Source organism: Ixodes scapularis, unplaced genomic scaffold, assembly GCF_016920785.2.
Source record: "Ixodes scapularis isolate PalLabHiFi unplaced genomic scaffold, ASM1692078v2 PGA_scaffold6__148_contigs__length_123643588, whole genome shotgun sequence".
NCBI classification, from domain to species: Eukaryota; Metazoa; Arthropoda; class Arachnida; order Ixodida; family Ixodidae; genus Ixodes; species Ixodes scapularis.
The window spans coordinates 78,534,045-78,559,993 of NW_024609881.1; the positions used below are offsets into that span (position 1 = coordinate 78,534,045).

General features: G+C 44.4%; 3 protein-coding genes and 1 non-coding gene across 11 annotated transcripts in view; 3 read left to right on the plus strand and 1 right to left on the minus strand.

The window, feature by feature from the left end:
• The window catches only part of LOC8044140 (protein CLEC16A homolog), a 56,990-nt gene extending 54,611 nt beyond the window's left edge, over positions 1-2,379 (minus strand). For 5 of the 8 annotated variants that reach the window (XM_029992034.4, XM_029992040.4, XM_029992036.4 and 2 more), the window contains exon 1: positions 2,075-2,347. In XM_029992034.4, the coding sequence (XP_029847894.2) occupies positions 2,075-2,148 (74 nt within the window). In that variant the 5' untranslated portion in view covers positions 2,149-2,347. Of the gene's footprint in view, positions 1-2,074 lie in introns of all 8 variants that reach the window. The other 3 variants (XR_005798090.2, XM_029992039.4, XM_029992037.4) reach the window with 3 other exon arrangements.
• Positions 2,380-2,633: 254 nt separating this feature from the next.
• Positions 2,634-16,511, plus strand: LOC8027036 (probable low-specificity L-threonine aldolase 2). The gene is made up of 9 exons (XM_040208714.3): positions 2,634-3,166; positions 3,231-3,314; positions 3,421-3,509; positions 9,272-9,451; positions 11,120-11,257; positions 12,169-12,224; positions 13,526-13,662; positions 15,656-15,780; positions 15,872-16,511. The coding sequence occupies exons 1-9, from the start codon at positions 3,022-3,024 to the stop codon at positions 16,049-16,051; spliced, it is 1,134 nt and encodes a 377-aa protein (XP_040064648.1). The 5' UTR covers positions 2,634-3,021; the 3' UTR covers positions 16,052-16,511.
• Positions 16,512-18,117: 1,606 nt separating this feature from the next.
• LOC115317657 (DNA-directed RNA polymerase III subunit RPC9) lies at positions 18,118-18,908 on the plus strand. Its single transcript, XM_029977317.2, has one exon. It carries the CDS (start codon positions 18,212-18,214, stop codon positions 18,647-18,649), a length of 438 nt encoding a protein of 145 aa, XP_029833177.2. The 5' UTR covers positions 18,118-18,211; the 3' UTR covers positions 18,650-18,908.
• A 211-nt stretch (positions 18,909-19,119) lies between these two features.
• Positions 19,120-19,201, plus strand: Trnas-uga. Its single transcript has one exon. It is a non-coding gene; the product is annotated as a tRNA-Ser (tRNA).
• Positions 19,202-25,949: the final 6,748 nt, after the last annotated feature.

Consider the following 25,949-nt stretch of genomic DNA (forward strand, 5'->3'; position numbering starts at 1 on the left):
GTTTCGTCAAGCACTGTGGCGTGACTCCGTAAACATTGCCTCAGCTGCAGTGATCAAGAGCGCATATTACGATCGCAAGCTTCTTTCAGTTTTCAGCTGACCCATGCGTTTCTTGCCAGTAATGAAGTGGGGATTGCAGGTACAGACGTTGCCGAGTTCTGCAAACCTTTTTGCTTTATGGGAGCAAATCAGAAGCTTTATTTACACCGACATGCATTGTGGCTGGCAGCAAATCTGCATCAGCCAAGTCGTATCTGTTTTGACACGTAGCGTGCACGGATCGACGCCAGCACACAAACAAACAGAGGCCGCGTCGTAGGACCTACAGGCTCTTTGAAATTACAAAGGCAAAACTCGTGGCTGCTGGTTTTCATCATTGCATTACAAGGACAATTTTTGCAAAAGTAGAGACGTCGTCAAGTGGTGAACGAACGACAGTGGCAGTGGCTTCTGCTTTTGTAGTACTTGGTAATGGCAGGTGACCGGTGGGCGGAGCAAAAGTGACTTAACATGAAAACTATGTATAGGTGGTTTTCACTGGACGCCACATTTGAGGTGACTGCTCACAGCACATGGTAAGGGATCAGTTCTTATCTACGGTCTCCTAAAGAAGACAGTCTTGACGGTGGGCAATGTGCGTGTTGGAAGCGTTGTGGAAGCCCGCCATCAGCACATGCTCAGCAGCAGTGGGCTCAGCTATGGCCGCTAGTGAATACCGCCTATAGCAGAAGCCAATTTAATGCATTAGCCTTAAAAGCAATTAAGGAATGAAGGCTCATTCCCACAATTTGCAACTTTCACGACCTATAGAGGGCGCGCTGGCGCCTATCAAAATGGCTGCCATCTGGATGATCGTCGTAGAACAGCAGTACAAGCGGGGTCTGAGACGCGTCAGTAGTTCTAGTTTTGCTATATACGAGCAGTATTAGAACCTTATGTGTAGGCAAGCAATTTTATTCCAAGACGATCATCCAGGAGCTAGGGAGCGCGATTCTCACACCGCGGTACCACCATCGCTGAAAGTTGCGAATTGCGTTGGAGTACGACAGCAACCACTTGCGTCTTCTTAAGACTGCTTGCGTCGAGCTGTTGTTATGGCGACCCTTACAACAAGCCGATCGGGAGGCACTGCGCTGCACAACGCAGTGCAGTCGATGCAAATGTGTGAACGAGCCTGAATCTGTGATTGGTTGAACCGTTTAAAGGCCGACGTACACTTCGCGCTTTCCACTTTTGCCCGCCTCCTCTTTTCCTATATCCTCTCACTTTTTACCTTGCCCCAACTGGGCTCCTCCTCGCAACTTAGGAGAGGGGAGCGCTAAGAGGATTATCTTCCCTGCAGAAAACCGAGGTTGTACGTCGGCCTTTAACCAACAGTGGGTTTGTGTCAGCTAGACTACTGCCACTAACTACTGCGACGAGATCTTTCTTCTATTTCCCCCGTGTTGTGCAGATATCAGAGATTAGTGCGAGAAACAGAAACACAGCTGTTTACGAAAGTCAAACGAAAACAGCGGTTGAAGTGAAGTCGCTGAAGCACGGTGCGCGCGGAGGAAAGTCGGCTTATCCGAATTGGGCGAAATATCTCTGCGAGCCTATCTTGATTAGCAGCCGCGGACGCGTGCAAAAATGAAACAATGAGAAAAAAAGGTCAAAGCCGCGATAGCGGCCTAGGCAACGGATGCACTCGGCAAAAGACGACGATTTCCCAAGCGTAGGTATCGAAGCGACGGCAGGTATTTTTTGCATACCGTATAGCCAGAAGAAAAGTTTCTTCAGACCAGCCCGATAAAGACTACCGAACCTACCCAGACTTATACTAAGGACCAAGATCAGATAAACTAATTAAACGATGCACTCAAATTCGGTGTTTTGCAGGAGACACGCAACCCATCTTCTGGGGTAGGCCTGTAGGGTATCGCTGCACTGTTCCGTAATGTTTCACCGCGCTCATTTGTGGATTTCGGCGTCGTGCGGACGGACACGATTTTAGTACTTCTGCGTCGAGAACCGACATTCCTCAGCGAAGCCCCCGGATATGGGAGTTTTCCTGCAGCTACGGGGTGGTACTCACTTGAGATGTTCCAGCGAATGTGGGTTTTTGGGCTTCCAAAGGCCCCCCGAAAACCATCCCTTGTTGCGAAACATTGTCACACGAGTGGCGGCAACATGTCCCGGGGCGAGAAAACTTGATCGGTCGTCGGCTCGTCTGCCTAAAACCGTGTAATTGCGCGTCGACCGTGCGTGTCCACGGATAAATAATTGCCACAGCTCTCGACTAACGCACTATGGGCGGCCGCCATGTCGAATTCGTGAGGGGCTCCCGATTGGCTCGAAGCCGAGCAGCTGTCTTGGCACTCTACCAATCACAAAATAAACACAAGGAGGTGTACGATGGGTAGAGCAGAAACTTACTACCATTGTTCAAACTGGAGGTTATACAGCGACGTCTAGATGCACATCACAATATAACTTATTATTTTTGTTCTTTAAACTAGTTATTTATTTCGGTTTTATTAAAATTTAACAAAAATTATATAATTTATTACTAACAATTTAAGAACACTAAATTATATTAATTATTCAGTGGTAGCTCGCGTTACCTGACGTCAAGTAATGTGGCGAAACAGGGCGAAACTAGTTTCGTTTTTGTGCATCTGTGCATCTGTCTGTGGTTGTCTTGCCGTCTTGCGTCACTTTACGGGTTTACCGCACCTGCAGTTGGAGAAAGCTCTTAATTAGAAAACAAATATTTCGCGCCCCACTGAAAATACGAGTAGCAACCGATCCCTGAGAAAAAGATTAGACGAACGTCGCGTGGGCTATCTGTCTCCGCATAGCCGGAATGATAAACACCATAAAAACATCAATAAAAAAAAAACAAAAAAAAAAAAAACCGCAGAGACAAAACGGCTTTAGATTAAAGTTTATCAGGCTCCCCTTTACACCGAGCAAGCCAGATCTCTTAAAAGCTGCTGCAAAGTGAGGCCGCTTGGTTTCTTCATTAACGATCCTGCAAGAATGGCAAGAATGGAGAACCCGGAGGACCCAAGGGTTGTGGACCTACGGAGCGACACGATCACCAAGCCAACTCCAGAGATGCGACAGGCCATGAAAGATGCGGTAGTTGGAGATGATGTCTTCAAAGAAGATCCCACGGTCAACGGTAATCCTTTTCGAGCTTGGAAGGCGCGGACGTTAAGCGCTTCTTTTTTACGTCTTGTTTTCAGAGCTCGAGAGTGTGGTGGCAGAGATGTTCGGCAAAGAAGCTGCCCTTCTGGTACCTACTGGGACGATGGGAAACCTGGCTTCGGGTATGTTAAGCAGTGAAATTTACTGTACTGATATCTTAATATGTGTCCGTCTTACTAATGTCTTGCGTTTCCCGTAAGGATGTATACAATATATTTCGTTTTGCAGTGATGGCTCACTGCAACCAGAGGGGACAAGAGATCCTTGTCGGAGATGCGTCGCATATTTTCCTGAACGAGCAAGGGAATGTTGCACAGGTAGGAATTCCAGGAGGTGCCATTGGTATAGATGAGTGCTCGACAGTCAAGCAATTTGTCATTTGAAGCGTCACACACACACACACACACAAAAACAAACACAAAGAAAACTCACAATATTTTAATGTTGCGCTTTGAATAAAGAGTGTGCTGGTAGGGGTAAAATATAAATAAGAAAAGGACATGAAGACGAGGACGGACAAGACGTCTTGTCCGTCCTCATCTTCATGTCCTTCCCTTATTTATATTTTAATGTTGCTTTTCTGATTGTGAGTAAAAATTAAGTTCCAACTTTCCAGAAAAGTATATGGTTTTCTGGAAAATTATAAAACTTACTAATTAGTTCTTGCCAAAAACTGAAAAGGATTTCTCCCTGCAGAAAGAAAATTACTTTTATATCAGACCTCTAAAATTGGGTTTTTGATGGTACACAGTTCATCTTCTGGTGTTTCCAAAAAAAGAGAACCATGTCTTTTTGAAAGCAAATGTAAACTACGCATTGCCACATAACCCTCAATTTTCACCCACATATAGCACCAAAGGTTAAAGGAAAGCTGAAACACTTCTTTCAAAAAATGAGATAGATGTTGATTCGATCGATCTAGCATAGTTTTATTCCTTGAATCTGAATATCACGTTTGTTTTCTCCGTAGATAATAGTAAACTCGAGAAAATTTGAAAAATCTCCGACCAGTCATTACATACCATAAGAGGACCTTTTTACCGACAAGCTAGCAGATGTTGCTCGAGGGTCATGAGTGCAATCGAAAGCTCGCAAATTTATATTCCTCTGTCCCTTTTTAAAAAACAAGAGTGTGCTTGCATAGCTTTGATTGGCAAAGATGTGTGGCAGCGGATATTCCAAAAACTTCTTTTGTGACGTCACGCTCCGGGAAGGAGGGCCTTCACCGGTAGTTTGAAAACAATTTTCTCCAACCTTCATGCACCAAATTAAAAAAATAATTTTGACATTTGAGATCTTGGAGGTCAAATGAAGACGATTTAAGTGTTTCCTCAAATACAAAACTGCTTCAGAACCACAAGTACTAAAGTTTAAAAAACTTAGACCTTCTGCCGTAAAACGAGCAGGAAAAATCGATGCCTTCACATAGAAGGCTCACACTTTCACTGAATGTGCACTGAGCAGGTAAGTTTTACCATGTGAAATTACAAGGTGCAGTTTTCTTCCTGTAAAAAATGAGGGCAAAACACTTGCCGATAAAGTCAAAATTGAGCATGTTCGCCAACGACCGAGTTAGCGATGCTGCCATCTCCCAATAGGTGCAATGAGCAGACAACAAAGTGCGTCGTCTGCTCGCTGTACCTATCGGGAGATGGCGCCACAGGTAAAGTAGGGAACACATGAGCAACGAAAATTTGCACCGCGCGGCAGTATCATAGCAACCGGTGCCAGCGTCCCAACGTCACTTCTGCATGGCGCCGTGTCGCTCGATCTGGTCGATACAGATCAAGCCGTGCGGTGCGGCTGTGGTGCGCGTGGCGGTGACTGGCGCATGGTGCCCAGTTTAAAGACACGCTCCCTTTAACTGGGAAGCGCGTCTTTAGACGCGCATCAATTTTGACCGCAGATTGAGGGCGCGTCTGTAGACGCACTGCACTTCCTTTGCTGTTGGGAAGCGCGTGTTTAAACGCTCGCTCAATTTAGCGTGTGGGTAGGATGCGCCATCTATCCTCATGTATCGGAAAATTTTTAGTTTTAAAAACAATGCATACATGGCAGTACAAAAAAAGGTTGAAAACTCCTATATAAAACTTTTGACTGTTTGTTTGGAAAATGGCGTCCAGCAAATGCCAGCGTGTCCCTCGACCGACTAAGAAATCGCTGAGCTGCTACAAAATATTCGCAAGGACAGTGACGTCCTGCAATGTTGATTTCTCGAGTTCGGTGGAATTCTCCCCGGGATCCGACTCAAAAGTTGAAGATGACACAGCGGAACAATTGTTTATGGAAACACCACCAACTTCGGGGTCTGCTGCAACCTGGCAAGACGCCAGCACAGTGAAAGATCCATTTCGGACTGTATGAAGTGCGGAAGTGCACATCCAACTTGATATAACTAAATTTGTTTTAGGTTTTGAGATTAATCTTATACCTTCAAAAACTAGAAACACTTAAAAAAAAAAAAAAAACTCATTATTTTACAGATATTTTTGGTCAAAAAAGTCCCCAGTTAAGGGGTTGAGTACAGTGTCGCTAACTAGGCCGTCTGCGAACGTGCGCAACTTTGACTTCGGCAAGATTTTTCCTCTAATCTTTTACAGGAAGGGATCTGCACCTTGGAATTTCAACGTCAAAACTGACCTGCGTGGTGAACACTCGTTGAAGGTTTGAACTTTTCATGGGCAGGTGCCATTTTTTCCTGCTAGTTTTACGGCGGAAGGTCCGCTTGAGACACCCTGCGTATCTGATTGAAAAGTTGTAAGTGATTTTTAACATTTACAGTGTGGGAATGGTGGCCACGTTGAGCCTACAAACACATGGAGATGAATGGTGCCAGCTGCTGGTAACGGGTCCCATCTCCTCATTGAAAAATTCAGAAAATTACTTGTAACTTTCAAATCATATATGAGTAGTATATATTGTTCTAAAGCTCTGGCATTCGGTGCCAATCGCTAGTTCTACAGGCAGAGGTTGAACATTCGGTGATGCACATAGCTATTCTATAGCCTCCTCTATACACAAACTCAACTCTGTGACGTTGCGGCGCGGTGGTGGCGCGTCGGTCGCACTTCCGGTCTGGGGCTGTGGGCAGAAGTCCCCATGCCACACGTGTATTCCTGCATTGTTTTGAAAATAACCATACAAAAACCTGCCTTCTCATCAAAACGCCGCAACTGGGGCCGTACCAAAAGTGTCGAGAAAGGTTTGAAGGTCAGTTTTCACGTGCTCGGTTCGTCCGAGAACCTTGATATGTGCCGTGAAAAGGGAAAAGCAGACGCTGTCGGACAACGATTGCTTGGGCGGGAAGCACTTTGGGTTGAATTCACGGATACTTATAGACCTTTCCAAAAAGAGCGCTCTGGCCGCCGCCATTTTGCGAATCGAGCGACCCCTATCAGCCAGAAATTTCTGGCACCCGCCTGAGCTGTGGAAACCCGGTCAGCGTGACTCCCCACCTGCATTTTGCATTCGGAGTTCGCCGGCTTTTCTTGGAAGTTTTTATTTTATTCGCGTGTTTAGGGTGCTTACCCTTTGTATGTTTTCTTCCACTGTGAGAACCAGGGAATACCAGGGCTCGTAGCCCGCTCGGCCTTCGCAGGAAACGAACGAAGAGTGCGAACGTCAAGCAGCCCGCGACGCAGGCAGTTCGACGTGCTTGGAGGATTATTTCCGTCGAGATAATCTCCAAGAAGCCTTCCAGGCTGTTCTCCGGGTCTTCGCAAGAACTAGCTGATAGGGTCGGGTCCGGGGTGTGGCGACATAATAAGCACGTTCGTTCATTTGCTATGAAGCTGCGCAAAAAAGGAGCTCTCTTCTACATGTTCCCCAAAACATACCGGATTCCGTCCGATCGTCGTGAAGTGACTATCGTCGACACTGTATATTGGACATGCTGTGTTATTTGAGACCTTTCTCAAATCCTGTTCGGATAACGCAGCAACGAGGGGTACATACAATATATTTTTTGTTCGATTGATGAGACTCATTGAATTTTATGTTGTGGGCGGGGAATATCCATGCAGTACGGATATCCTGTGTGGTCAAATATTTTGACCTTTATAGACTGACACGGTTGAGTTTACGGTGCCGTAAAACAATGAACATAAAATGAAACAAACATTCCAGTTGCATTTGTTCTGTCGCGCACGGACTCACCAAAACAGCTTTCATTTCTTTTTTGTTTTTGTTCCCAAAAATAGAGCACTGCTTTCTTAAAGACCTCAATAAATTATGCTCGCCACAGAACACAAGATAAAAAAGAAAACGCGGCAATTCAGCCGCCACCAGCGTCCGGAATTGCGCCCACGCAGGCTGCCACAGCCTACTGACGAGAAACTCCACAGCTCAGCGCAGTCGGGCAACACTCACGTACACTCTCAAAACCAGGGACACGCGCTGTAAATCGCTTCGTTCGAGACTGCCGCTTTGTTTTGTTCCAACACGAACGCCAGAAAGTTGCCAAGTTGTGCGGACCACCTGCGGACTACGTTTAGTGCGTCTTCAAGTTCAAACGGCCGCCTGATCGTTCGAACTGTCGTCTGCTCTTTCAAACGTTTTTGTTTGTCGTCTGCTCTCTTATAGACACCGGCCTGTAGACCAAATGTTGGCCCGGTTACGATAAGAAGTAAGTGCAGGCCTCAAAAGACTTAAATTTGAAGGTTGTTAAGCAGGCTCGATGTAAACAGTAGGTAAAAGGAGATGTTGATCATTGTTACCAGTGACCATCACCGACTTTTTATCCCTAGTCCGATTCCGCTTGCGACTTTCAGTATTGACGTCGACCATCTCAGCTACAGTTCACGCTTTTGCAGCCCGAGCAGCGTCGTGACTGAAAATTGCGAGCGAATCAGGCTTTAGCGTACATAGTCCACGCGGAACGAATCGCCGCATGTCACATTATTCACGCGAAGTTTTGCGGTGTAACGAGCCTCGGTGATTTCGCTTGACGCTGCTAAAGTAGTCAGACATTGCCAGGAAGATGTAGAATCAACAATTCGAACACGAAAAAGGGCAGGGGGACTTACACCGACGCCGACAACATTGCATTCCAATGGTTTGTTTATGGGCAACGGTGAGCCTCTTGCCCACGCCCCCACCGCGCATGCGCGGCGTCGGTGGCGTCCGCTAGGGGCGCTCCAGTTTGTTTGTAAACATGAGTTGGTGTATACTCGCGAAGCCTGGCAGTTCGACGACGGAGTTTTGGAATGCCTGGTCGCAGACTTGGAGCACGAGGATCTGGTAGCAGAGAACATTTCTGGTATCAGCGCACAGCTTTGCAGCGGCGAGGATTCCAAAACATGGTTTTCAAACACGATGAGAAAAGAACCGGTAGCGCAAGGAATGCGGAGAGCATGAGCGGACGTTCCATCGCTCAAGAGAAATGTGTTTTAGCGTCTCGCCGCAGTGGGGCACCCGTTACATGGCTGTCCTCTCATCCATTGTCTGCTGCTCTACCTTTTCGCTTCCGGTGGCCGTGTCTCGTGGCGATCTTCCAGGCATTGTTAGAATAGAGGATGCTATGGTTATTCACACAAAGAAAAAGCTTGAGGTACACCTAAGCGCTTCTTATGAGTTGTGAATGCGAAAGCATGCAAACCACCCGTCCGCTCCCTTTTTCATCTGCTGCATACTTTTCGTCGCCGGTCAGCGCGTTTGCTCCCCTGGGTACGCTGACCTTGGCCGCTCCTTGTTAACGGCACGCTGATGGACACTTAGCGCCATGGGGTGAGCGGTCGTGGAAACTGACGAGCACAGCGGCCAATGGGAGCCCCACCGACACGCGCCAGCCAATGGGACCGAAGGCGAAATCGGAAACTAGGTGCCGTTTTCGCGCTTCAAACTGATGACGTCAGCTCGCTCCATGATGCAGTTAATGCTTTCACATTAAACAACGCTTCTCTTTTCTTGACACACGGTACTGAGAGGGAATGTTGCTTGTAACCTTTTTTTTATTGAAGAAACAGCTGGCCCTGCATGCTATGCATATGCTGGGAAAGCCTTTCTGCGCATCAGCTGGCATCAGCATCACATGCACGATACATTAAAACAAACAAAAAACGCCATGCTCATCGTCTTTCAGATTGCAGCCGTGCAAAGCTGGGCGGTACCAACGCAGCCTGATGGTTCGCTTCTCATCGAAGACCTGGCCCGTAGGGTGCGATATCGGGACTTCCACTGCCCCAAGACATCCCTGATCTGCCTGGAAAACACGCATAATGTCTGCAGTGGCACTGTCCTCTCCATGGAGTACCTCAACAAGGTCACTTTTACTTCCTTTGTGATATATGCCAACTTGTGTCGTGCCGAATCAATGTTTACTCTGAACAATAGCATGCGAGAGTAGTATGTTGATCAAAACATTAAAAAATTTAGATGTACCTAAATGGATCTAAATGTAGGCATATAAATACAGTTTTTTTTTTACTGTAATAAATCAAAAATTTGTGGAACATATTGACTGCATTCAATGAAAGAACTACGAAGCAGTTCTGCTTTTGAATTAAAGGAACACTGAAAGGACATTTATGCTTGCCGAGGTTTTTTTCTTTGTACATGACATATGAGAGCCCAACTACCCAGAACACAATTTGCGGCTCGAAATACATTTTCTTTTTGTCCGAAAACCGCCGATCGAGGACTGGCCGATTTGAATTGCACTCACTCTCTCCGCCGTGGTCATGTGCCGTTCTCTATGGCTTAGACACAACCACCGAATATAATCACTCGTGAGTCATCGAAGGTACACACTCAATATTGAAAATAGAAAAAAAATGATACCCATTTTTTGTGAGCTCTAAGAAGCTGCAAACACGTTAATAATAAAAAAAAAAAAAGTTGTTAGGTTACATGTTTTTAGGCAACTCCCTCTTTCTATATTGCTTCTTCCTCCACAGTTCAGTTTTGGTTTCAGTTTCGAGCAGTTGCGTTTTTTTACTTTAATAAAAATATATGTGACGCTGTAGCAAAATATAGACTGGTAGTCTTCTGACACCATAATAATTATAATGCAATTAAATGCAAAGGTGCAAGCGAGCTGGACAAGAATGACGAAAATAATCCCTGGAGAAGGGGAACAAGAGGGACAAAGGACAAACACAAACCTCCAAACACAGCTAGGTGACTGGTGCGCGACCGAAAAAATCCGCCTGGTCCGGGTATCGAACCCGGGACCTCTCCATTACAAGTGGAGCGCTCTACCAACTGAGCTAACCAGGGGTCAGACGTCAGTAGAGCAAACGGGTTTGCTCTACTGACGTTTGTCCTTTGTCCCTCTTGTTCCCCTTCTCCAGGGATTATTTTCACCATAATAAGTTGCCTGGCAAAAAATAAAAAAACAAATTTCGGGGGTGTCGGCGTTCTTTTAAAGAGGAAAAGTCTCGCAGTGGTCAGTGTCAAACAGTTCTTTATATAGTTTCAACCACCAATCACAAACCGAACTTGAGAAATATTTTTGAGAACCAACTATCTCGTCTGCACAGAATGCACTAGGAAAAATTCACTCCAAGTCGTCAACTTTGAGTTCAAATTATAACAAATGATGCGGACTGGTTGTACCATGGTCGTTGGTGGGACGACGACGGCGGGGAGAGCCCTCAGTGTTCCGCCTTCGGCGCTGACTTCATATCTTTAATAACACTTCAACGTCGACCTAGCGTGCTTCGAGTGTCCCTGCACAGCCAAAGCACAACTACGCTACCTGGCATACATCGCCGACCGACGTGCTCGGCGTTCTATTCCGCCCACGCGTCGAGAGCGGTCCCAAAGTGTTGTGCTGTCTATGTCGCGATCTTGGAACCGTAGCACAACGACGAGAGGCAAGGACGCGTGTCCGGGGGTGGGACATCTGAAAGAGACACCCTGCAATCCTTGTCCTGTCAGTTGCTGCAATGTTAACGAGCATGCACCGTGGCCCTTGCCTCCTCCTCAGGTGACGGAGTTCAGCAAGCAGACCAAAATCCCTGTGCACATGGATGGAGCGAGGATTATGAACGCCGCCACGTACCTAGACCTTCCGGTGTCGGAGCTGCTCAAGGGGTGCGACTCGGTCATGATGTGCATCTCTAAAGTAAGCTTCACGTTAGCTCCGGCTGTGGAGCAAGTGTGGAACTGTGTGAATCGTTTTTCTTTTTATATATATTTTTTACGCATATTTCTGAGGTGCAGCATAACTTTTGGCCAAATTTATATCTATAGTTGGCGGCAATTTAAGAACCCAGTATAGATACTTTGCCCCAAATATGAGCTTTATGCTTTTGGTAACGTTGCACGCAAAGCCAAAGCCCGGCCGAAGGCAATGAACAGATGCTGGAGGTAGAGTAGCTATGGCTACTGTTGCCTACTATGTATATAGTAAACATTATTTTACTAGATATATTCCTCAGGTTTCATAATTGTCCCAAAAGGGAGCTAAAAATAAATCCCGTGTGTTCTTTTATGCAGCAGGAAACGGCAGGTTCTTAATCTCGTTCACTTTGGATTTTTCATGTTTACGGAGGAAGTGTTTACAACAGCACAGCTCACACAAAAATCGCCTAGCTTTTCTTTTTTGTTCAGATATCTATGACCAATAATTACGATTTATTCGAGAGTGATTGGGCGTGCAAGACGGTAAATGACCAAAATCGAAAACCTGGGACATCGGTAATACCATTAGGTTGAGGCATTCCTGTTGTGTCAGATCGTCCTTTTAGTATTTTTTTTTGCACATCTCAGGATTTAAAATGTGGGAGTTGAATTAGTTCTTGAAAAGCGGTCTGCAGAAATTTTGCTGTTTCTAGCTGAACACAAACCGACAAATTGCCACAATGGGAAAGTTTGCACAAGCATAGAGATAAAATGAAACATGTAGTCTTCCTTAACACAGAGGTAAAGTCAGGGGTTGTTACACTATGTTACAGCAACTATAATGGCTGTAACCAGGTTACATACCTCGTAATTTTGCAGCACTTCCATGTTTTTTTTTTGTCCTTCACGCAGGGACTAGCCTGTCCTGCTGGTTCTCTTGTTGCTGGATCAAAGGATTTTGTGCAACGGTAATGTTACCTTCCCCTAGAATTATTGCAACTGCTAATTTTAACAAGGCTCTACAGTGGACTTGAGCGGGTGGAGGTTTCTTGCTAACTTCAGTGTTCTTGCTCTGAAACTAACTTCTACAGAAGTTGAAGTGTTGAAAAATCTTGAAATGCTTGGAGCAGAAGGACATCATGTTCCTGAAAATTGCACATCTTTTGTGATACTTTAGAGGAGCTAGAGAAACCAAAATTTGTTTTGTCAAAAGATTTCTTTCCAACTGTCTGTCTTACTCTTGGACCTTGCTTTCGTAGCTTTTATAATTGACTCCTAGACGTATGACAGGATATAATCCTCTTGAAAGTAAATTACTAAAGCTTCTGCATGGAGCACTAATTGGAGCCGTTAAAAAGCAGGGACTTTAATTGTAGGAATTTTACAATATCATTTTCTTCAGAAAACTTTATCTAGAAATTTGTAATCGAATTTGTGGCTCGATTTAGGAATGATGTGAACCTTGCTCGGAATGTCCTATGCTATGTGCACACACTAACACTGTAAAAGGAGCAAACAATTAAAAAAAATCAGCGGTTTGCTCCCCACTTTAGAATTGTGCACTTCTCTGCGATACATTATTGTACCGTCGTAAAGCCAACCTGAGGTCTTGTAGGATGAAATTTGAGCAACCTAAGATATCCTGAAGAGCTGAAGACAAATATTTGAGGGCCACTGCCCTGATAAAGATTTTGTAGTGGACAATAATATATACTAAGTTATTAGCTATAAATGATTCAGCAATGGTTCTTGCAATAAACTTTGCAGCCACAAATTTATGAAATGTGCTGTTGAGGAACATATTAAATTTTCCGGTGGATAGGTCGCAGTTTTTTTTACAAATTTCCATCGGTGCGTCATATACAACCGTGTGACTTATATGCAATATTTTTCAGAAGTGCAGGCCTTAAGTGTGCAAGATGTAGACTCTATCAACATTTAACACAGGAAGAACAGCACAGCACATGCAGATGGCCTGCTCTACTGGTGCACATATGACGCAATCACAAGAGCACAAGAGCCATCAGTGCAGTCATACTGCAGCCACCCAAAGAAACGCAACTTATTCAAAGGCACGTCTTATATACTAACTTTATCATGAAAATAACCGTTTTTAGGAGCGGGCGAATTATAGACCAGAAAATATGATAACTGGCTTTTTGATCAATCTGTAGAGAACTTTTATATGGTCTTTAGGTGAACCATGAATGTTAAACCTTGGAAGAAATTGGGTCAGGAGGTCACTGCCACAACAGACGCTTCATTGCAGGGTTGCCCGGGTGCGGAAGGCGCTCGGAGGTGGTATGAGGCAGGTTGGCATCTTGGCCGCTGCTGGTCTTGTGGCCCTCAAGACAATCCTGCCTCGGTTACATGAAGACCATGAGAATGCGCAACGCCTCGCCAGAGGTCAGTTGCCATCCAAGCTCTCGCTTTTGTTTGGTTGGGACATGCCGGGATGAATACTATGATGTTCAGTATCTATGACCATTCATGCATGTTTTTTTTTTTTTTTTTAGAAAAGTAAATGTGCTGTGTTACGTCATGAAATAATGCACTGCAGAAAGCTCGAATTCTTGCTGGAGATAACAGCAGTGGAGATGGTAACGTGCAAGGATGTCAGATTGTAATTTAATTTTGATGATAACCTATTTGGACGGTTTTCATGAGACAACCAAAGACATGATTGTTTTGTAACTGTGGACACTTAGCGTGAAACAATATTAGGAAAGGTGCCCTATTGAAATTTAGCTGTTGCATCAAAAGCATTAAAGGGCAACTCCGCTTCTTTTCCAGTAGTGCAAAACTATACAGTTCTCTTTGTTATTATCTACAAAACCCCCATGGCAAATATTACGACGGAATTCCGCCTAGAAGTTCATTAAAATCGCTGTCAAAGTTTGACAAGCACGAATCCGCTGGTTTTGGATGAGACGTGCGGGCCAGACAACACTGCCCGGCTGCATTTCCGCTTCCTCCAAATTCCTTCTCCCGGCACGTCCGCGACGTCATCAAACATGTACAGCTTCTTTTTTTTTTTTCAATTTTGTTTTCTTTCCCGGGGAGAGCACGGGTGGCGCCAGCGCCGTGAAAGACGTGAGTGACGTGCTCGGCCGGCCCGGCGCTCGACCATTGATACTACTGATAAGCCGATCGCCTCGTTGAGCGCCGGCTTGTGTTACATCGCATACTTTTGAACACCAAGTAAAAGGAGGAGAGGGAAGCTGCTTTTGTAAGAATTTTGAGTGACAGGTTAATCTTCTATAATCTTCTGGGAGGAGAATAGCGACGCCTGTGCTAATCCAGGAGGCACAAAGGAGGATCCTGATAAGAGGGGAGCTCCTTCTTCCCCTTGTATATCACGTGGGTGTACATGCTTAGTGATGCCGAATATACAATGTTGTCCGGCTTTGCCACCGTTTCGGTTTCGGTTTGTGATCATGGCTAGATTAAAATTACACGAAAAATATTTCATTTTTCGCGAAACAAAGGATCGGGGATTGTTTTTGAGTGCTTCAAAAAACAAAATCGGCCACTATCTCAAAATTTTTGAAATTAAGCGGAGTTGCCCTTTAAGTGATCAATCTTGATGTTCTTGACAACCTTCTTACTTCTTGACATTTGGTGAACGTTCACCTTGTGTGCAAAATGGACCTTTTGCCGAATCACCCAAGCACCAAGTAGCATGTGCAAGTACAATTATATGTGGTGCACAAGCTGACATCTGCAGCAGTAACCACATTCTAAAGCAAAAACTAAAAAAGAAAATTGCACTCTGCAGACACATTTATCAACACCATATTTTGGTTATTTACTTCGAATCTTTCATACAGGCAAGGTGAATGTAGGCAGCACATGTACCTGCATTCCCAGGAATCTTCTTGGTGCTTGGGTAATTGGGCAAAAAGTCTATTCCTCACTGATTAACAGATAGGTATTCTTTGTCGGTACAAAAGGATACTACATGTCGTAAACTTCCAGCGTTATTGGGTTGTCTGGTGAGGCTAAAGAAAAACATGACGTACGATTGAAATTTTATGTTTCTTGAACAAATCTAAAGTTGCGGCCCAAGAAGATCTGTGTCGCGGAAGGTATACGAGCCTAAATTGAATTTAGTATTGTGGGTCAGTTCTGCAATTGTTTGCATGCACAGGAGCATAGTCCTGGTAGCGTTTGCTTTCAGACCAGCAAGAAACAATGCGCTGTTACAAGCTGTCGAAGAACGTCAAATTATGGTCGAAATCACAGTGTATCAATCCACTGCAACCCATCAAGTACCGATATAATAAAAACTGGTCGAAGATGGTGATCAAATTACTTCTAAATATAGTTACTTAGCACAGACATGGTAGGGTATGTAACGACTACAGGTTTAATGAATTGCCTCATCAAATTTTCGTAGGTGTCTGTCTTCGGGAAAACCCCTTCATCAGCATGGATCTGGACACGGTTCAGACCAACATGGCGGTCTATGACTTCATTGACGGAAAGCTGTCCCCCGTCACATTCTGCGAACGTCTCCAAAAGGCATGTGAATTCTTGGGACTCGCCGAAGATAGGTGCTTGAACTCTCACAAAAGAACATCCTTTCCTAATGGTTATTTTTTCATATTTTTAGGTGAGCCCCAGGGAATTCGAAGATCTCGATGAAGCCATTACGGTCAAGATGATCCCTATCAGCCTCACCAAAGCAAGAGCGGTCTTGCACAATGACGTCAGCAGCGATGATGTGGATGCGGCGATAACCAAAATACGTTATGTGGTTGACGAGCTGTGTCGTTCCGTTCCTGTTTGCTGATGATGGCCATTCGGTACAAAGTGTGCCATAGCTGCGGGACGGGATGAAGGTCCAAGCCTTTTTATAACGTTTTTTTCTACCTGATACTGAAGACAATCCCTAGAAAAAAAGTATTTGAAAGCGATGTTCCTCGCTTCTTTGGGGATTTCCTAGTCAATGAAACAAAAAGAATGTTTTCTAAGGGTCTCGGAGGGAAAAAATGAAAGATTTTATAGTTCAACTGAGCACAGGTTCGAAATAGAAGTACATTTACCTAATTTTGTTCCAATCTGTGGGAAATGTGTGTGTGGATTACAAATTTGTGATTGGTATTATTTGGGGTACCTGTGCTAAGTGTTGGAATCATAAGGTAAAACTTGGGAAGATGTACCATAGTTATATACAACAATGCACATTTTGTTTGATACAGCTCGGCATAATGAGTTTCATTTTTCTCTGAATAAAGGCTTACTTGCTGAAATTATGGCAAGAAGTTTCATCATATTGCAAGAATAATTGATATAATTACATTATTCAGTCTGTAGGTTTCCACTTTACTCTGAACAACAAAAGACAGAAAGCAAAGCATTGGAGGCATTGATCTGGAGTCTTCACAGCGCACTGGTGTAGAACCTGTAGACAGGTGATTCCAGTGCTTCAATTTGCGGAAAGATACCTGGAACTTGTTGGCAAGTGTTCAAGAACAACCTTAATCATAAAAAAAAAAATGTTTTATACCACAGTTCATAGAGGGCGCAAGTAAGTGCCCGGCTCCGAAGTATACGGCTTTGCTCGGCTCTCCAGAATCAGGTAAGTGCCTTGACATTGTTTGTGCAACGGGTGCAACTAGTGATGGGACGAATCACCGGAGATTCGGATTCGAACAGATTCGGAAATTTCCGAACTTTTCGCGACGAATATTCGGCAGATTCGGAGATTCGTCAGATTCGTCGCTGAATGCAGGCGGCAGCATGAAGGTTGTCGTAAACCTCGCGTATGCGGTCAGTTGTGCGCTTCTTAAATACTGTTCCTGCATATAACCAGATATCGTCTTGTTTATTTCAACGTATGGTATGTACTGTACTGTCATTGTAAACCCTGGCACGCGCCCAGGTCCAGCTGAGCTGATCGATGTGGTTGACGTAGGCCTAACCAATGCACGGTCTCGCTTTCTGTGCGGTTTCGCGGTGATCGGTGAAATGTAGCGAAACGCTGTGTATTATATGTGATCTGGCGCAACTCACAATAAATATATATTCAGGCAAGGAAATTATTCGTCTCCTTCTCTAGAGCTGCGTATGTCTGTACCTGTAAGGCGCGAAAGCGAGATGAATGTTGCTCGTCACAACTTAGGCCGCGTACTGGCACCGGTGGCAAAGAAAAACTGTCGTTTCTCCGTTCTCGGCAGCAAGTTTTGTGTACATAAACTTTATTTGATTAAAAAGAAACACAACACAGGGGTGTCCAACACAACTTCATTGTTCGGAAACAAACACTAAATCGGAAAGCCTGCATTAACCAGGAGTTTCAGATTGTTTCCCGTGTTCCAATAGAAATACCTCAGTGGGCACTCGTTGGAGATAATCGAATTGAACATACTCACTTATGTGGTGTGTGCCACTGCGATAGTAATTATGGGCACGAAATGTCTGTACCGAACAGCATGTACGGCATCGATCTCTTGCGGCGGTGAAAACATGCGCATGTGTTTCCACGTGCGTGCACCAACATGCCTATTTGGGTCGTGATCCGGAACCGAAACCAATTTTTCCGCGATGTCTGGCTAGGCTACCGTTCTCGATAAACATCCAAAATAATATTAACAAAGCGGAACATATTATTTATTACTCTAATATTATATTACAATATTATTTCGTGCACTTTGTAGAATTTATTTAATTTAATATCACGAAAAGTTGAAACACACATCAACGTGATTTGGCAACCATGGCAACGCTCCGAATCTTTCCGAACTTTTCCGAATCGCTTGAGATTCGGCTACTTTTCCGAATCTTTCCGAATCTTCAGATTCGTCTCCGAATCTCGATTCGGATAAAGATTCGTCCCATCACTAGGTGCAACGTTGACGTTGGGACCACAGTGGTTGGGACGCCGGTTTGTGTCGTTCGTGTGGCGCAGAGCGCACATGCGGCGGTACGCGTCCAACGCGGCCCACCCGCAATGAAGATTATCAAGGAAAGCTCGGCCTTCCTGAGCAATTTCGAAGTGCTCAAACTGCTCAAGGAGCTGCAGAGCGACAAGCCCAAGTCCGGCAAACACGCCAAGCACGTCCAGAACCTGGCCACGGTGTCGTACGAGACGGTCACCTACCTCGAACAGACCGCGTGCGCCCGTCAGAGCGAGGAGAACGTACAAAAGTTCCTCGAAGAGATCCGCGCGCTCCCTTTCACGCTGACCAAAGTGGAGAAGCTGCAACTCATCAACCACCGACCGACCACCTTCGTCGAGATCCAGCTGCTGATCGAGGAGAACGAGGAGCGACTCTCCGAGGACGACATGCAGACCATCCTCGACATCGTGGAGCGGACACTGCCCCCGGCGCAAGACGAACCGGAGAACGCCGAAGGCGCCGAAGACGCCGAAATGGAGTGCGAGTGATTTTTGGAGGCGCAAAAGCACTGACGGTGAGCGTGATCTGTCGATCTCCAATGGCTGTGGATTGAGTTTGAGTGAGCGTTCGAGTTCTCGGCGAGTGATTTTGGAACCGACAGAGAGCAGCGAAGAATCGTGTTGAAAGGAACAAATGGGGGATCGGGACTAGCCGGTCGATAGTTATGGTTCAATGCTGTGGTAAAAGTGAAGAAATAAAACGGTGATTTTGCGATATGGAAATAAAAAGCGAACGTGAGAACAGTGATCGGTTGTTGAGTTGTTTTGGATTTGTTTTAAGTATGCTGAATGTAGTAGTGAACTTTCCAGGCATTGTGGTTGAAATTTTAAATAAACCAAAACAAAAAGGAAAGTGTGAAAACAATTAAAGAACATAAAAATAAATAAAAAATCTAAAAGATGAGTAGTAAAATTTTGTATAAATTTATAAGCATCATTGAACATCAGCTGTACCCGTTGCAGTCGTGGCCGAGTGGTTAAGGCGATGGACTTGAAATCCATTGGGATCTTCCCGCGCAGGTTCGAATCCTGCCGACTGCGCAAACTTTTTCCGCGCACATTTTTTTTGGTCTTTTGTTTTTTTTTAAATATTGCAGTTTTTTTCCATGTGCATTTTTATTTTAAGGGCGAGCGAGGTCAACGCTACGAGCACGTGCATGTCGTCTTGAACGTCGCTTTCACGAGCACGCGTGCAACACCTATACCATCCCTATGTGTCGCGCACTCCGCGGTCTACCTGGGTCTACCCAATCTGAGGGGGGGGCGTAAAATTTCAGTGGGGGGTTTCGGGGGTGTCTGTGTGCTAATTTCGTACACGTTGAGTTCTAAATTCCGGGGAAGGGGGTGGGGGAGGCATGCCAGCTTCTTTGCTCGCACTACCGGGTCCGCTGTGTCCGGCCCGGCAGAAGGCAATCCATTGAACTACGCGAGCATACGCGAATCCCTTTTATTCGTCTGCAGCTTATTTTGTCTTTCGGGGTAACGATCATCAGTCTGCGACGCTCTTAGAGAAACTGTTTTCTTCAATTGGGTGACCGAGGATAATAATGTTGAGACATATATGGTGGCTGAAATCAGTGTGCGTAAACGTTTCTTTATTGGCAAACCTTCAAGAATGCCTGCTTTATTGGCACAGAAAGAAGCTTGTAACGTACAGAAATCGGGATTGTCAACACAGTCTATCATGGTGAGGGTAAGGGCTGTCATGTGCTCTCCTCCTCGCCGGGTTGGAGGGGGTGGGGGAGAGAGAGAGAGAGACGGATGAGCATGAGCCAGTTGAGCCTGCCAAATGCTCGGGATTGTCGCGTTATATTTTTCTTTTTTAATCTGTTTGTTTCTTTGCCGAATATTTCTTGTTTCTACTTTCCTAGACTTTAGGTATGATCAGGAACCATTAGCAGTGTTGCCATCGCTGGGCGTCAGAAATCCGCTAAAAATCAATAACATCCTCCAGATACCGCAAAATTTTAACATATTTTCGCTTAATTTACCGCTAAAAAATTTATATATATATATATATATATATATATATATATATATATATATATATATATATATATATATATAAAAGAACAGTTAAATTTGGTGATATAAATTTTGATCATTCTTAAAAGCTCCCCCAAACTGTGAGTGGGGAAACAGGGCAATTAGAATACTAGGAGCTCCAGTGTTGCGGTTTGAGTGTGCGAACTTACAAAAGTTCGCACACACACACAAAAAAAAAAAAAAAAAAAACTAATTTCACAGGTCACAGAAATTGATACATTGAGGATGTCTTCGTCACCGCCCGCTGTCGTCGACTTACGCACACATCTCCACAGGACCGTGGTACTAGTGGCACTTGTTGAGGGACCAGAAAGATGACTCCGTTGCACATACGTTGCTCGCGACTCCAACTAACTATAGGTGGCGCCACTCAATGCGTGCCGCTGTTGAGCCTGTCAAGTGTGCTGGCTCCACTGAGCGACACAAATTATTTCCGGTAATACGAGGAAGCTAGGGTGTTATTAGCGCAGGTCACCTCTTTACCCTGAAAACAAGAACGGTGTTTAGCGTAATATTTAAGCAAGGATGCGCGTTTTATTTCTGGAGTGAAACCGAACCTAACATCTATTTTGAATTTAATTTCCTCATATAGGTTTTAAGTTTTAACTTCGGATTCTCTCATCACTTAAGATGTGTCTCACACCGTAATTATTTAGTTAAAGAAGTTGTTCGCAGAAACTTTATTTTGTGACATACGTGTTCGATCCAGGCTGATATTTGTAGTCGTTGAAAAAAATCAGTGCTAATATTTGTGTGTTGGATCATGGAAAATAATGAACTGCGGGCCTTTTAATGGGTTTTGGGGTATTTAGGTGTTTAATTGGTTTAACATTATTCCCAGCAAAAGAATATGAAAATAATTTCAATTTTTACAGTATGTCCACAAAACGTATAAATTAATAAACGCCGTTCTCATTGCAACAACCCAAAGACGGTATCCGAGTCAGACAGCTGAAGTGTGTGTGTGTGTTTTTTTTATAGCACCGCAAACAAACATAACAATCAAAAGTGTGCTAATTATCATCACTGGTGCCAATTGCAGCATTTTTAATTACGAAGTAATAAAATAAAAAAAAAATATTGTCTAAAATCAATGAAAACATTCTAGCTGATGTGAGAAATCCATGTAAAATTACATTAATTGTGGGTAAAGTATATTTTGCTCTCAAAGTCGCGACGTCTGACAATCGACAAAACGTCCAAAGTCGCCGTTATTTGGTCCTTCCAGACCAAATGCCCAAAAGTTAACAAAAAAAGTTTAATTATGAATTTTTTTATGACATTTAGTTACTTTTATTTTTACGCACCGTCGTTTTGCCAATCTCAGCCTTTGCAGTTCGAAGGAACGCCTACCTGCTTGCACGTCTGCTCACTGCAGCACGTTTCGTTGGCGTTGGAAGCCGGTGAAACAGTAGTGAGTTTTAGTATTGCGTATACGAGCGAACGCAAGCGCTGTGTGTTTGCGTTAGCTTTGCGTGTTCCACACTGCGCGTGCACGGAGCCCAAAATTGCGGTTTTGGATGGCGCATGGCGATGAGGCGCACGCACAATGGGGGGCACGCAACTCTAAAGCGCCGTTCACACTCTTGCGACCGAGTACGACTGAGAGAGACGAGACCGGTTTTTAAGCCTCTTGCGACTTCTTAGGACCAGCTCCGCTGCAGCGCGGAGGAGCTGGTCCTAAGAGATCGCAAGAGGCTTAAAAACCGGTCTCGTCTATCTCAGTCGTACTCGGTCGCAAGAGTGTGAACGAGCCTTAACGCATACGCACACCGCTTGCGTTTGCTTCTATGCGCATTCTATGCGCATTCTATGCGCAATACTAAAACTCTCCAGTAAGGTACAATTTCATACCGGCTGCAGCACTACGTTGGGACAGTGAAGAGTGTTGTTTGCATTCAGAAATAACATTTTGCGAGCCATGATCGCGAGCAGTTCCGCCCCAGTGCCCGCTGAGCAGGAGAATCGGGGGACCCTCACTAGAGCGCTTCCCGTTTCCGCCGCGGGAGGGCGAGCGTCGAGCTGGAGACGCGATATTCGCAGTTTCGATTATCGGATCAAGCGGTTCGAAAGGTTCGAAAGATTTCGTTTTTTCGAACTTTCTATATTGTAAAATTCGACGGAAGTCGAGTTTTCGAACTTGTTACACTAAGAAGTTTGACGCTTTTCGAACCGTCGAACTTATGACGCTGAAAAGGTCGATCCTTTTCGGACTTTTGAATTTCTTACGCTGCAAAATTCGATGCTTGTCGAACTTTCGACCTTGATAGACCAAAATTCGATGATTTTCAAACTTTCGAACTTCTTGCACTAGAAAGGTCGAAGCTTTTCGAACTTTCGAAATTTTCTATGCTAATAAATTCGGTAATTTTCGACTTTCGAACTTATTTATCAAGATAATTCGAAAATTTTCGAACTTTCGAATCCTAAAATGTCAAAAGTTCGACGAACTTCGACTTTTAGGGTAAAAGTTCGACGTTCGTCGAACTTCGAAAGACCGGTGGACAGTTTCATTTGAATTCAAGTAGTGAGTGAGGTACATTCGCAATTTCTTTTTTCTCGAATTTTTACATGCAGTGCTGCGTTCCTTACGAAAGACAATGCCGTTTATTTCAATGTTCTGGCATGCTTAGTTTTAAAGAAATAAATTCCCGAAGGGGCGAGGAAGGACGACGGTTTTTTGACGATTGTCGTTTGTGCCATATTTGAAGCGTGCTATAGCCGAAGCTATTTATGGTAGAGATGTTAAACTTTTTAAGAATAATCTATATGTAGCCTAGGTTAGTGTCGTCTTAAGATGTGATTATTTTTATTCAAGATAAGTTTTGAAGAAATTTCCAAACATGTATCTACGAATAATTATGCCCTAAACTTGTTTTTTTTTTTTTTTGTCTGAGTTGTTTGAGGTATCACATTTAAATTAACACTACAGAAGTACATATCATTGCCATCTGCAGATTACAAAATAATGTATTTATCGTTTTTTTCCCGTCAAGGAATAAATTAGCTCATGGGAGAATATATCTAATATTGTTCAAGTTCAGCACGTCCTTAAAAAATAAACATTTGTTCTTTCGCTTCACGTTCTTGGGACGTGTTTCTTTTAGCCTGTACACATTTTGGTAGAAGAAACTTGTTTCGAAGTTCTGAGCCTCACAATATGCAAGAATACAATACTTCCGGCGAATTCCTGATATTTTTGTTTTTTCTCCAGCTTTTTATCCCCGCATTTATCGTTATGTTTATTTTTATTGATTTTATTTTTTTTTTTTATCAATGGCACAGTTATTTAGGTCACAAAGACAGAGCTGTGAACTTCCGAACCACTAAGCATGTGACAAGTAGTACCTTCTGACAACGGGTTTCTGAGAATGACCATCTACGCGATCTTTTAAGCAGGGAAGAGCGACAGTAGCTATACATATGCATTAATAATTTCAGATTAAAATAAGCTCGACCACGCCCTTTTTCCCCGTAATGTTTTCTTTAACAGTCCGAAATATCTGGAAGAGAAAAAGGGGGCTAAAGCCCCCCCTCCCCCCTTTTTTTCTTCTTCCTACGCCGCTTGTATATAGTAGAAGGCTCCTCGACCTCGAGTTGTGCCGGCTTCTTTGCTTTTTGCGAGGCGTTTCCTCCGTCCCGGAAAAAAAACCTCCAGGACAGTTACAAACTTAATTTACTATATGCCAGCGTCACTCGGGCGGCGTTCGATGGGATTACTACCAGCGTGCAAGAGGTAGGAAGGTAGTTTGCCAGGTCGCTTCAAGGTTTTTCTGAGCCTCAACCTCCTGCCCACTTTTGGCCGTTTCGAACTGGATGAGTATCGTAAAACAGTGCGTTTGTGTGATCACTACTGTGTGATGCACGTTAAAGGCCTCCCCCCCGGGCTGGCGGTCACAATTACTGATCTATGGTCACACGTCACTCTGCGCTGGCAAATATTCCAGCACATCCGGGACACTCGTCGTCTGATTTAATTGCCTGACCCAACCTCGTGGAGTCTAAATATCACATCCTAAAGGGGTGTCCAAACAGGACACTACAAAACCCCGCGACTCCGACAAATCGTGAAAATTGAAGCGGACTCTTCTATTTTTACGGTCTGTCGGAGTCGTGAAAATGTTTGCAGGAGTCGTGAAAATTTTTACGGTCACGACTGCTCTCCTCTTCAGAATGACGTCACACGCCACCTGCGTCTGTCTCACCTCGCAAACGCCCTCGCGTACCGCCGTCGCCTCGGCTCGAAGGCCAAGGAGGCCCGGCTTTGGGTGGATTTGGGACATTCCTGCGTCGAAGGGTGCGTTTCGCCCGCCTCGGATCTGCTTTCTTTGTCGAGATTCACTTTCGTCGTGATGGCGTCCGATGCGGTTCCGTATTGTGAGCGGAGGCCTTGAGCAATTGACCGACAGCCAACAGAGCGTGTGAGTGGCTCTCCGGACCCACGTGATAAGCAGAGCAAGGCCGCCGTGGAGGAAGCGAGGGAGAGATTTGACGGAGGGAAGTTTCCCCCCCGGGAAGAATTGACGGAGGGAAATTTCCCTCCGACGGCCGGAAGCGGATCGCGGCAGAGCGCGGCACGATTTGTCGGAGTGCGGGTTTTGTAGTGTCCTGTTTGGACACCCCTTAACTTTTGTAAACCTGATTTCGTGAAAACCAGTGAGTCGTGAAAACGTTATTTGAAACTGAAACTGTGGAAGAACATGAAAACCGGACTTCGAACTTTGAAAACTTGGACCTAAAAAAAATTCGAAATCTTCGAAGTTTTTTTTTTTTTTTTTTTTTTTATAAATTTAGCTTTAAAAGAGAATCGAAACCTTCGAACTTTTCGAACTTTATGTAGAAAGAAGGTCGAAATCGTCGGATTTTTCTACCTTTATGTCTATAGAAATTCGAAGCGTTCAAATTTTACGAATTTTATATCCAAAGAATTTCGAAATCTTCGAATTTTCGATTTCAGATCCCAGGAAATTCGAAATTTTCGAATATCTCGAATTTCAAATTAGGAAAGTTCAAAATCTTCGAATTTATTGACCTCAAGTCAAAAAAAAATATTCGAAATATTCGAATCCGAAATTTTAGAAACCGTGAAAGCTTTGAACTTTTCGAATTCGAAACTCCACTGTGATCAAAAACTGTGATTTTTTAAAATTCGAACCTCGGTCGGTACGAAAATATCAAAATGTTTCGAATTTGAACCTCAGTTCGGTCGAAAATATTGAAACCTTTCGAAATCGAACCTAGGGTGGTTCGCGACATCCCTAGTTGCAGATGTCCTGATTGCATGCACTTACAGCTTCCATAGGAAGTTCGTAATCAACACAACCTTTTTTGTGTGCTTCAGTCGCGCTATTACGACGAGGAGGGTCTGTTGTTTCAGACTTGAGCTTGTTCCTCTATTTGGATTTTATTCTGTTAAGATGACTAAACGTCCTTCGACGTTTGGGTAGGGCAGCACCAGCGTCGACATGGCATTGTTCATATAATACGATCAATACCAGAACGACTGCATTGACGAAGTTGCTCCCATGCAGTAAGTGAAGATGAGTTTGCTCAAGTGGTTTTTAATTTTTTCCTCGATTTCTTCAGGGGGCACTGCCATTGCTTCCAGCAGGAGAATCAACAATTCCTTCAGGACGCACGAAGTTAGCAGGGAAGGAGGGTTCATGGTCGCGTGTTGCGCCAGTCTACATTTTGTGTGTTCTTAGAGGGAACAGAAATTTTGTTTTGAAGGACAATTTTGGGT